At 43.3% G+C, this 13,154-nt stretch overlaps 1 protein-coding gene across 7 annotated transcripts in view; it reads left to right on the forward strand.

Moving 5' to 3' along the window:
* The window catches only part of MOBP (myelin associated oligodendrocyte basic protein), a 44,325-nt gene that overhangs the window by 9,793 nt on the left and 21,378 nt on the right, over positions 1–13,154 (forward strand). For 4 of the 7 annotated variants that reach the window (XM_081106022.1, XM_081106019.1, XM_081106020.1 and 1 more), the window contains exons 3-4: positions 5,135–5,344; positions 5,653–5,922. In XM_081106022.1, coding sequence (XP_080962148.1) covers positions 5,139–5,344; positions 5,653–5,922 — 476 coding nt within the window. In that variant the 5' untranslated portion in view covers positions 5,135–5,138. Of the gene's footprint in view, positions 1–5,134; positions 5,345–5,652; positions 5,929–13,154 lie in introns of all 7 variants that reach the window. The other 3 variants (XM_081106023.1, XM_081106024.1, XM_081106025.1) reach the window with 2 other exon arrangements.

A 13,154-nucleotide genomic window follows, 5' to 3' on the forward strand; every position in this document is an offset into this window, starting at 1 on the left:
ATTTGCTTCCCTCCTCTTCATGTCTACTGTTAGAAACTGCATAGTGTCAAGATTAGAAATAGTGACCAGTCTGCCTTGGTTGAGATCTTGGGGCCCCCCGCTTACTAGCTCTACGTCCTCAGCTTTCTCATGTGCAATAATGGGGCTATTGTGAGGTTGTGAGGATTAAATGAATATGTGAAGTCTTTGAAATGTGTGAGGCTTGTATCTCCTGACATGTATTTGCTGTTACTATTCTAATTGGGGTCTTGGATCTATTCTCATTTTTGTCTCTCTTTTGAGTAGTTCATCTATTTTCCATTATAAAATGCCTCCTTGGAGAAATCCTGTTTTTGTTCTTCTTTCCTGCCTGCCATTAATCCATCTGCAAGCCCTGTTCATTGTTGGTCTTCCTGCCTAGCTCCTTGCTCATGTTATACTCTGGTCCTTAGCAATTTTGAGGCCTAGGCCAATGTTTCTACTACAGACCAGTCATCAGCACTAGATCCTCATAAGCATCTCAGCTTTAATATATTCGACACAAATATATTAAATATTTATATAATATATATTAAATATATTAAATATATTTTATTAAATATATTAAATATAATAAATTCAATGCTCAATTAATATTTGTTGAATAAATGAATGTCTCATTATACCCTCACTCCACTCCCCTATCTCCTCCATCTCAGTAAACTGCTCTATTAGGCATTTGCTCAGGCCGAAAGCCTGGCTGTCTTCCTTGCCCTGTCCTTTCCAATGGACTCTACACCCAATCCATCCTTAAGTCTTACTTCCAAGATCCACCTTCACTGCCACTGCCCTAGGTGAATTTCCTATCCTCCCTCACTGGTCTTCTCACTTCCACTTCTGCCTCCTGATCTCCATTGCCAGAAGCCCGAGTGATCTTCCCGGAACATGAACAGGAAGATTTACCTCCTCTGGTCAAGACCTTTCCGTGCCTTCCCATTCTTCCTATTCACTAGCTCACCATCAAGGCCCTGGGCTGTCTGGCCCACATGATATTCAGCCGCGCCCCCTCCTGTGGTTTCCTCAGCACGTCAAGTCTCAGGGCCTTCTGTCTGCAACTCTCTCCTCCCCTACACCCGGGTGGTTCCCACGCATCCTTTAGGTCTCAAGTTAAATGTTTCTTCTTCAGGAACCCTCCCCTAGCCCCGCACTCCTAGCACCCAGGAGTTTAATCACACTTCAATTAGACATTGACTACCTTGTTCATAATATGATCTGTTAGATCCCCTTCACTGTTCCCCAAGCTCCATGAGTACAGGCACCTACTTTGTCTTATTCACAATTGACACTTAGTGGGCACTCAATAGTATTTGAATGAATGGCTGAGTGTTACTATTGCATCTACCTTCCGTCTTTTTCTGTGTATATTTTTTGCATATGTCACCTGGCCTGCACTGTCAGTGGGTCCACTGTGGTCACACTGTCTTAATAGCTCCCACCAACAATTCAGAGAGTCTTTGCCAGCCTGAAAATTAGGCCTAAGATTGCTCGAAGTCTCCAGAGCATCAGTGTCTCATCTATTCAAGGCAGGGTCTCGGTGTGTGTCTCTCTCCTGCCGAGGCCACCCTGGCTTCTGTCCTAGACCCTCTGGAGGTGTCTGAGGAAGCTGGGAGCCCTCTTGATGTGGTCAGCCTCTGACTCTCAGCTGGCTGCAGCTGGACCCTGGAGTTGATGACATACAAGGAATAGTCTAGCCCTAGCTGGATTAGCTCAGTGGATAGAGCATTGGCTTGCGGACTGAAGGGTCCCAGGTTTGATTCTGGTCAACGGCACATGCCCGGGTTGCAAGCTCAATACTCAGTAGGTGGTGTGCAGGAGGCAGCCAATCAATGATTCTCTCTCATCATTGATGTTTCCAACTCTCTCTCCCTCTCCCTTCCTCTCTGAAATCGATAAAAAAAATATTAAAAAAAGAAATAGTCTAGCTTCCTGCTGCCTTCACTTGATATTACAGAAATATTTTCTTATGTCAGCATAATCTCTTCATAAGCATCTTTAAAAATGGCTGCCTAATATTTAATTGTTCTTCAAATAGCTATCTAATATTTCCATAATTAATCAAGTATAAGAATATTAATAATTAAATAAAGTCAAAGCCTTACTGCTTACATTGTGTTTTTATAAAAATGCTAGGATTCCCTTGCCCATATTCTCGCCTTTAATAAGCTAGTCTGGTTTTAAGAAATATATAGAGTTACGGATGCTTTACGCTTTCTGTTCTGGCAATGTCTTGAAAGACCATCCCCTGATTCTGTGTAATATGCAAAATTAAGTCTGTTTTTTTTTTTTTAAATCACGTGTCCCAGCTGCCTCCTTATGCTTACCAGTCAGTAAAATTCCATTTACTATTTTCACCCATATTCATGCATTATTACTGTAACTATATTTCTGTCTCCTCTCAGAAAATGAAAGGTTAACTGCTTTTATTGCTCTCAAGGGCTTTGATTTTCAGAGAATAAATATTACATTGTGAAATGGAGGCAAGATCTAATAGAAATTCATTAAAAATTTATAAATATTTTAAGCACTTGAAGTTAATTCTTCATGTTTTGAAGTAATAGTGCTTTTAATGCTAGACATTTCATCTTCTTCTATGAAAATTCCAATTTCTGGTTACTTCCATCTTTTCCTTACAATTATTCCCAACCACTTGAAGGCAGAGAGGGTGGCCGTGTGGTTTCAGTGAGAAGTGATAGCCATGTACAGGGAGGAGTTGGGGAAAGGGAAGGAAAGGCCTGGGAAGGAACATGGCCTCCTGCGCTCAAGCCTTTTCCACCTGGTGAGTTTGTGGAAGAATTCTGTCTACTGTGGCGCACATTCATGGGGGAGAGAGAAACTGAAGGAGGCAGACGGCCATGTTCTCGCTTTTCTTCAGATCAGGGCGGGGGTATGGTGTAGAAATGTCCAGACAGATTTGGAAGTGTGTGTGGTGGGTCCTACTGACACACTTCAACAGGAATAGTGGGGGCAGATTGCAGGCCCTTGGAGGATGCCTGCCCTCATCCCCTGAGTGAGTACACAGCTTTTTGGGGGGGCTGGGAGGAGCTGTCTAGGCCAGTGGCCCCAAAAAAGGGCTCTTGATTCCCCATATGTAGTGCATGGCATGCGTGGGACCCGGAAGTTACCTGGAGCGGAGGTGGAGGGGCTGAGAGGACAGCTGGATCACAATAGGAGGCTGCTGAGTAGGGACCAGTGGCTTTGGTGGGGTCAAGTGGTAAGTGGTAATGTGTCATTCATGCCAGGGGCCAGGTGAGACCACACAGGTACCCTGTAGCAGAGTCTAGCAGAAGAGGACATGACCTAGACCAGCCACCCCTTCCTCCTTGCCATGAGGACTTTCAGGTTCCCTATACTCTTGTCCACTTTGAGAAGGAATTGTCTCATGTAAAGGTGTACAGTGTTCAAGAGTCCAGGTTTAGAGTCCAGGTGGGAACAGCAGCTCCACTGTCACCACAAATTCGGGCTCCTCCAGGTTTTGTGCTCCACCCTGAGGCTTCATCTTCATGGTTGAGCCACCATCCAAGGTGGCTGCTGTGCCCAAGAATAGATGGCTACACTGTATTTTGTGCATACTTTTATCTTCGCTAGATAACCCCAAATTGTTTCCAAAATGCACATTTTTTTTCAAGCACATGTGGAACGTGGAACAATGCTGAATATATACTAGGACATTATGAAGAAAATATCAAAGAGTCATGATCATATACACTCCTCTCTGACTAGAATGCATTAGAATCAGAAGTCAATATAACAAAATTAATTCCATACACTTGGAAATTTTATAACAGATTTTTAAAGAGAATTGATGAATCAAAGAACTCATCCATATTTAAAATGAAGTGAAAATGATTTATGTTAATACTTTTGGTATGCAACTAAAGTTGTATTTAATGGAAAAGTTAGAGTCATAAATGCCTATGTGAGAAGCATTGGATTCAAGAATAGAGAAATAGAACAAGAGCATAAGAGAAAAGAAAACTGAAAAATAATAAATGCATACAGAAATTCATGAACTAGAAAAAAAAATGAGCAAAGATAAGCTAGAAAACCAGGAGTTTGCTTCTGAAAAGAATATAAAGGAGATGACTTCTGGCAAGATTAATCAAGAAAAACGAGAGAAGATGAAAATATATAAACTATAAAGGGGCTGTAACTATATGTGCTCTGACTGGGCATCGAACTGTGACCTCCTGGTTCACAGGTTGACATTCAACCACTGAGCCACGCCAGCTGGGCAGAATTTTTATTATTTCCATTCATCCAAAATACTTTATTTTCAACAGTGAGTGTAGATTTTAAAACCTGCTAAGGCCAGGTGGTGGAGGAACAGAGGGAAACACCTGTCTGTCATTCTCCCTTCAGGACCCTCTCTGAGTTTACATTCTAGTTCCCCACTGTGGGCTTTCTTGCTTGCTGGGGAAGTCCTTGCTGCATATGCATACTGTGCGAGGTCTCCAAATGCCGTTCTCTACCTTTCCTTCTTCATTGAGCTCTTTCCCCAACTTTCAGTCTTTTTCAGCCTAGGACCCATGCACATCTATGCAGACTATCCCTTCTCTGGGCCCATCTCAGTCCCCCAAAGTCCAGTCTGGGCCCAGCGCCTGGCCCCCTGCTGCTGGGAGAGAAGGGCTGAGCACAGGGAGCACAGATAGTGCTGGGCCTGGTCAAAGGGCACAGGATTTTGGAGTCAGAGAGGCATGGGTTCAAATCCTCTGTCTGCCTCTCACAGGCTTTATGAACTTGGTCATGTTTCTTAGCTTCTCTCATCTTTAGTTTGTTGACAATGCCATATGTTATAACAATGAGGTGACGTATATAAAGCAACCACCATACACTAGGTGCTCCGTAATGTTTGGCTTTGTAATATCTTTTTCTATCTTAAATGGATCATTAAACATATGGGAAAAAGAGTCCATTTCCAGAAAACAAAAAATACACAAAAATTAATCAACCCTTAATTTAGTTGTTCTCCATACTTGGGTAGGAACTTGCTACTTCAGGTTTTTGTTGCATAAGACAGCTCTGGGAGTAGCAGGGGTGCGTTCCCTGAGTAGAACACTCTCACCTGACCTGCTGTTTCTGTCCCCACCCCCCCCCCCCCCGTATGGATGATTTCCAGTGAGATGAGTCAGAAAACGGGTAAGGAGGGTCCCAGACTCTCCAAGAACCAGAAGTTTTCTGAGCAGTTCAGCATACGTTGCTGCCCGCCATTCACCTTCCTCAACTCCAAACGTGAGATTGTGGACCGGAAGTACAGCATCTGCAAAAGTGGCTGCTTCTACCAGAAGAAAGAAGAGGACTGGATCTGCTGTGCCTGCCAGAGGACCAGGTAAGGGGCCGGCACCTGGGCTGGGCGTTGGCCTGTCGTCTCTCAGCTCCAAGCCACCCCCCACCTCCGTACCCCTACCGTTCTACTCTACTCTGTGATGCTGGGGCTGGGACTCTGCAGGCGGCTCTTCCCCCAGTCCCCTGACCATCGGATCCGGGTTAGGTTCTGCCGTCGGAAGGTGCTAGAGGGAGACTGGAAGGTGGGAGGGGGAGCAGGGCCTGCCTCCCTGTTTCCAGCTCCTGTCAGCATCCCTTAAGCAGCAGAGGAGAGCCATGGCTCCAGCCTCCAGCTTCTTTTGGCCCTCTCAGAACCAGGCGCCGTGCAACGTCCCCCCAGAGACCCAAGATTCAGCCAGCTGCACCCCCCGCGGTGGTCAGAGCACCAGCCAAGCCACGGTCCCCTCCGAGGTCTGAGCCACGGTCCCCTCCAAGGTCTGAGCGTCAGCCACGACCCCGTCCAGAGGTCCGACCACCACCAGCCAAGCAGCGCCCCCCTCAGAAGTCCAAGCAGCCGCCACGCAGCAGCCCCATCAGAGGGCCAGGCACCAGCCGTGGGGGGTCCCCCATCAAAGCTTCTAGGTTCTGGTAACACCATCTCTTCCCTTGTGTTCCCCCAGCCCTAAGGTTAGTAGCTGCTTCCTGTGTTTACTAATACCTGGGTATCTCAAGGGCCCTCCTTCAGCCTTTCCAAACCTCTGCCGTCAATTCCCTGCATGAAATCCCCTCTGTTTGAAAGACCTAGTGTGGCTTCTGCTTTCCTTATGCATGCCATCGACACGATACTTCAGATGGCAGTTTCCATGGTTTCCTTGGTCTACTGGAACTGGAAGTGATCAATTTATCGGTTCAGAGTACTGACCACAGTAACAGATTGAGTAGATGAGAGTCTGGATTCCTGTGCCTCGGAGAAGGAGAAATGGTCTCTCTAAGGAATATCTGGGTATGTGTAAAGCAGAGGTTCAGCCATTTTGTCTATCCTTCCTCCCAACACACTTCATCTAATGTTAATCTCATTCATTTATATATAGATATAATTTAATTTAGAGAGGAAGGGAGAGAGAGAGAGAATTACTGATTGGCTACCTCCTGCACGCCCCCTACTGGGGGTCAAGCCTGCATCCCAAGCATGTGCCCTTGACTGGAATAGAACCCGGTACCCTTCAGTCCGCAGGCTGATACTCTATCCACTGAGCCAAAACAGCTAGGGATAATCTCATTCATTCATTCACTCAGTCAATCAGTCATCTAACAAATTTGGTTCCATACCTACAGAGTGCCGGGCACCACGCTGTAGGAAGAGGCATGGCAATGAACAGCCAGTTGTGTGTGTGTGTGTGTGTGTGATTCACTAGGACCAAACAAGAGAATAGCTGGTCACAGTGTAGGGTGGTAGAAATGTCCTAATATTGTCACAGTCAGTGTACATTGGGCTATAGGAGTCTGGAGCAGGGCCCTGCTTCACCGAGGTTGCACAGAGGTGGTCAGGTTGGGATGAATAGAGGGTAAAAGGCGGGGGATCCATGTAGAGAGAAAAGATGCGTCTGCATCATCTTAGGCAGGTCAACTTTTTTTTTAATCTTTATTTTTTAAACCAATTTTAGGTTCACAGCAAAATTGGGCAGAAGCTACAGAGATTTCCCATATACTCCCTGCCCACACACATGGCAGCCCAACTTTTAGTCCTGTTAATATTTGGAAATGAGCCTATTTTATAAGTTGATAGTGGGTGTTCATTGTATTGGAGAGTCTCATGTCTACTCTGAAGCCCAGCACCTCATAGCATAGTACCCTGTGTGCATGTCACATGCTATTTACAGAGTTAATATGCAGAAGAGTCAACTGGGGAGCATGTCACAGATTCTCACCTGAGAAACTGACCTACATCTCCCATAAGTCAACGATCCACATTACTGTGATGTAGAATGTGACACATTATGGTTCTAAAAGTGAAAGCATTAAAGAGTTTCCTGGGTTGAGCTGCTTTTAGCTCTTCAGGGCTCCACTTCTGAGAGCGGGATCTGTGGTTTTCTGAAAACCGTTGTGGCTGTGAGTGACTGATCTGGGGCCAGTCACCGGGCAGTGCTGTGTGTGCCTGTGACTCATTTGTTCACAGCATATCTTGTACCAAATTGCACCTTGCACACAGGAAGCCTGGAGGACCAATTTATTTCCATATGTATTTTCAAGCTGATTTTCCATGACATTGTGTACAGCACTGAACCAGGCTCTGGCAATCAAGGGAAATGATGCATGTCCCTGGTCCAGATGCTCAGATGGCCACGACAAGTCACTATGCCACACACTGACCACCAGGGGGCAGACACTCAATGCAGGAGCTGCCCCCTGGTGGTCAGTGCACTCCCATAGGCTCAGCCAGAAGCCAGGCTGGCGAGTGCAGAGGTGGTGGCGGGAGTCTCTCCTGCCTCTGCAGCAGTGCTAAGCTGGCAGTTGGACATCCCCCAAGGGCTCCCGGACTGCGAGAGGGTGCAGGCCGGGCTGAGGGACCTCCCCACCCCCCACAGTGCATGAATTTCAGTGCAATATAAACACCTATCCTTGACAAGCTAGGTCTTACTTCCCTGAGCAATTACTATAAGGGGTTGGATAGTGTGCATTGTTAGAACCAGGTGTTGGGGCCAGCTGCTAAGGTCCAGGATGTTAGCGGGGGGTAGCTTGCCTGCTCTTCAGTCATGTGGACCCAAACATCCCAGACATTTTCTATGTCACGACTTGTCTTCCTTTGTCCTTCCTGATGCCAAGATGTTCACTCTGAATTTTCTCCTTCTAGAAAACCATGGAGCATTCTTCCTTTCATGCAGGATTGGATAAACTGGCCCTCCCAGTCCCTTTTCTTTTTTTTTTTTTAAATATATTTTATTGATTTTTTACAGAGAGAAAGGGAGAGAGATAGAGAGTTAGAAACATCGATGAGAGAGAAACATCGATCAGCTGCCTCCTGCACATCTCCTACTGGGGATGTGCCCGCAACCCAGGTACATGTCCTTGACCGGAATTGGACCTGGGACCTTTCAGTCCACAGGCCGACGCTCTATCCACTGAGCCAAACCGGTTTCGGCCCTCCCAGTCCCTTTTCTGAGCCCTCCCTCTATTTCCCCAGACAATAACATTGGCTTTGTAGTCATGTCTTAGACAGAACTTCTCTCTTACATGTTTGTGGAAAAATTGCAAGCATATAGTATGCTTAATTTCACCTGGTGTTTATGCCTTGGTAATCTATCTTGGGTCTTATCAGCTAAACAAAATCAGAAGTTCACCAGTCATTTCCCAGGGAACAGCAGAGTTAGGAAAGAGACCTGAGCTTCTGTTGTCAGATCAGGCTCTTGCCCTGCCTGCCTCTCAGGTTGCGTTATTGCTTTTGTGAGTTTGGGTGACTGAACTCCTGAATGCTGCTCTCCATAAATCATAAATTCCTTCCCATTCAGGAGCAGGCCTTTGCACATCATGATGGTCCCTAGAGCATCTTTGCACATCATAGGTAGTTCCTATGCAGAGGCCTGGGTTAGGCAGCTGTGCGTCCCCCCAGTCTGACAGCTCCTCCCTGGTCACATGTCCTTAACCTAGACCACATGGTTAACCAGCCTCTCTCTAATAGCCTTAATCCTTTTGTCCTGTATCTTGTTACCTTCATCTCACAAATCCCTGATCTTACATCAAACTGATGACTCACCTGCACTACTGCAGTTTCCCAACTGCTGAGCCCGTGGCTGCTGAGCATGCTAGGAAAAGCCTTATAGCCCCACAAATGGGTGAGTCTGAGTCCCTCTCCAGGCCAGCCTGCCCCACCAGCCCTCACACGTTTATCAGGATTTACACCTGTTTTTAAATGCTTCCCCTCAGCCTCAGAGGACAAAGCACGCTTTTCTGATCAGGTCAGCCACACCTGTGATCTTCCTCCTGTCTTCTCCAGGGTCTTGCATGTGCATGTATGTGTAATACACACCCCTACACACACACACACACACACACACATCCCACATGTCAGGTTTATTAAGATACACAACCTTTTCAGAAAATAGCTCTATGCACACAACCACCACCACCACAATCAAGATATAGAATATCTTCATCACCCATAAAATTCTCATACTTCTTTGCAATTAGTCCCAAGCTTCTGAAAACCACTCATCTTTTTTCTGTCTACAGTTTTGTCTCAACCAGAATGTTGTATAAATGGAATCATACAGCATGGAGCCTTTTGAGTCTGGCTTCTTTCACTTAGCATAATGCATTTGAGATTGAACCACATTGTTGCATGAATAAATGGTTCTTTCATTTGCATTGCTGAATAGTAGTCCTTTGTATGGATGTACCTATCATACTTTTCCATTCGCCAGTTGAAGGAGATTTAGGGTTTTTCCAGTTTGGGGTGATTATAAATAAAGCTGCTATAAACATTCATGTGAGCATAAGTTTTCTTTCCTCTTGAGTAAATAACTAGGACTGGTATGACTGGGACATATGGCAGTTGTATATTTAAATGTATAAGAAAATGCTAAATTGTTTTCCAAAGTGGCTGTATCATTTTGTACTCTGACCAGCAACGTGCAATGCTCTGCATTCTTGTCAGCACTTGGTATGATAGTGTTTAAAAGTTTATCCATTCTAATAGTTGTGTAATTTTGCATTTTCCTAATGACTAATGATGTTGAGAATCCTTTAATGAGCTTGTATCATCCACCATTTATTGGTGAAGTGTGTGTTCAATCTTTTGCCCATTTAAAAAAGTGGGTTTTTATTTTCTTATTATTGTATTTTGAGAGATTATAAAATTTATCTAGATACAAATATATGTTTTGCAAATATCGTTTCCCAGCCTATGGCTTGCTTTCTCATTTTCCTAACAGTGTTTTGTGTTGAACCAGTTTCAAATTTTACAAAGTCCAAATTATCATTTTTTATGAGTTATGCTTTTTGTATTATATGTAAGAATTCTTTGCCTAATCTAAGGTCACAAAGATTTTTTTCTAGAAATTTAAAAATGTAGGTTTTACGTTTACATTATCCATTTTGAGTTAATTTTATGGTGTGAGGCATGAATTAAGGTTCAACTTTTTTTCATATTCATTTTCAATTGTTTCAGCACCATTTATTGAAAAGATTCTCCATTGAATTACTTTTGCAATTTTGTTGAAAATTTGTTGGCCATAACATGTGAATTTATTTCTGGACTTTGTATTTTTTTTCTGTTAACTTATATATCTTTCCTTTCAACATCACCACACTTAATTACTGTAGCCTTAAAGGAGTATTAAAATCAATTAGTGTGAAATACCTAACATTGTTCTTCATTTTTGAAATTGTTTTTGGCTATTCAAGTTTATCTATTTTTCCATATATATTTTAGTGTCAGTTTCTACAATATATCTTGGTAGAATTTAGAATGAGATTGTGTTGAGTTTATAAATCGATTTGGGAAGAAGTAGTAACACTGTTGAATCTATTAACATGGTATATCCCTCTATTTATTTAGGCTTTTTTTAAAGATCTTGCACATACTTTGTTTTATACCTAAGTAGTTTATAAAAGTGCTATTGAAATTGTTCATTAGTAGTATATAAAAACAATTGATTTTTGTATATTGATCATGTATCCTATGATCTTGCTAAACTCACTTATTCTACCCTTTTCTGGGGGATAGACTGGGATTTTCTACATTGACAATATTGTTGTCTATGAATAGAGACAATTTCATTTTTTAATTTTTAATCTGTATGCTTAACCATATGCAAACCTAAGCTATTTATCTTAGAATATTTGTTTCTTAGAGAATTATTTTAACAAGATTAGGTCCTTGACAATTTGGCTTTCTGGATCACTAAAAGGGATTAGAGTCCAAAAAGCTTGAGCCCAACCAGATAAGGTACTTGGATTGGGTTGTAGGTTTATACCTGTACTTTCTTCATATTCTCATTTCAAGATATGGTTAATCTTTCCTCATGGTTCATTGATTGACATGCTCTATCATTAAACCAGTGACTAGGCATGAATGTGTTTTGGATTTAAAACACAAAGAAGTTCTAATCACTACTAGAATTTGGGGCCTATTTTGAGTTGGTCAATGTGGATGATGCGTAAACTATTTCATGTAAGTAGAGAACCTCTCTCCTGTGTCTGCAGAATCATCATGATTGTCAGTGGTTAGGAGCATTGGCACAGCCTTCATATTTCTTGCTTGGCAGATGCCCACCCCCTCCCTCGGCTCAGGTGGTGTTTCCACTTCTACATATCGGACGCCATATGGTCTATCCCCCTTGCTGGAGTGTACACGAGTCAGGAGCAGGGACTTTCACTCATGTCTCCAGGGCCTGACTCGGGGCTTAGCTGATGTTATTGGCTGAACGAGACCTATAAATACACCTAGTCTGGCGCAGCGGGGAGGGCAAGGACACTGGCATCAGGCTTGCATCTGAGCTCTGCTGCCGGTCCAAGTTACTTATTCTCTCAAAACCGCATTTTTTCCCATCTATAAAACGAAGATGTTATCTACCTCACTATTTATCATTGTAAAGTACTTAGTGTAGGATCTTATAGATTAGGTAGGTGGATGGTATTAGCACTGCTACTTAATGGATACGTTGTGCCATTTAAACCTAACTATTAGCCCATTCTCCTCACCTCAGTTGCTCCCACTTGTTGAAATCGAATCCAGGGGCTGTTGCTGCACAATTTGGCCATCCCCAGTGCCACCGATGGGCTGCCATTGCCAGTAAAGTGCCAGTTACGTAACTAGGTGCTTATATTTTCTAAGATGCCACAGTGGCTGATTGCAGTGGTACCTGCACGGTGATGCCTGGGATCTGTGGGCTGCTATGCTACTGTGCTCATCCAGGGTTTTCTATTCGGCAGGGTCTGTGTGGCGCTCTAATATGAAAAGGCTGTTTCCTGTCGGAGGTCATAGAGGCAATCAGGAAAATATAGCGATTCCCTCCCCACATTTCAAGGGATGTGTTCCAACCTCCCAGGCTACTAAACTTCACTCTGCAAATTTCAACAATTGTTTCTTCGTTTATCCTTAATCCTGTCTGAAGGGCACCAGCGTTGTTAGCTTGATATATAATTTGAGGTTTTGGAAAATGCTATTGTTAATATGAATTTTAGGTCTAAAATAACATTATAGGAAAAGCTGTGATTCCCATAAGTTCAGTCCATAGTGTAAAAGTATGGCACACTTCTGATATATGCATCTTTGCTATTTTTTTTTCTTTTTTAAATGAAAAACGTTATGATGATCTGAAACTGACAGTCTCATTTCATAGGTGGTCACACAAAGCTCTGCTGTCTAAATTAATTGCAGTTAATATGCTATGGAGAATAAGCTTATAAACAATGCTTGTCTGGGGCCACATTTTCATATCTTTCCTGGGTGTTATTTTCTTGAACACAGTCTGGTTCCCATTAAAATGGGAACATGTAATATAGTCACAATTTTATCATGTGAGTGCATATGCCCTATGTGTATATTTGTGGTCACTCATGTCTTTACATTCCTGGGCAGTGTGACTGTTTTTTTTCCCCCCCATAGGAGTGGGGTTGTACTTTGATTTCCTTTGCGTTTTTCTGTGTTTAAAATTTATCTGCAGTGATTAAATAGAAAAGCAATAGTTGTTGCACATAAAAATAGAAAGACCTTTAAAAAGTATCCTTTCTAGGATCAGGCTAGGAAAAAAAATTATTTTAGCCAGGTACTACCAGAATTGAGAAATTAAACAGAGGGATTTTCCAGAAGACAAATCACCTCAAAGGTAGTCTACAAATTCAGAGTCACATGAACTGAGCACTTACCAGGGTCA

This window comes from Myotis nattereri, assembly GCF_964212035.1.
Source record: "Myotis nattereri genome assembly, chromosome: 14".
In the NCBI taxonomy this organism is placed as follows: Eukaryota; Metazoa; Chordata; class Mammalia; order Chiroptera; family Vespertilionidae; genus Myotis; species Myotis nattereri.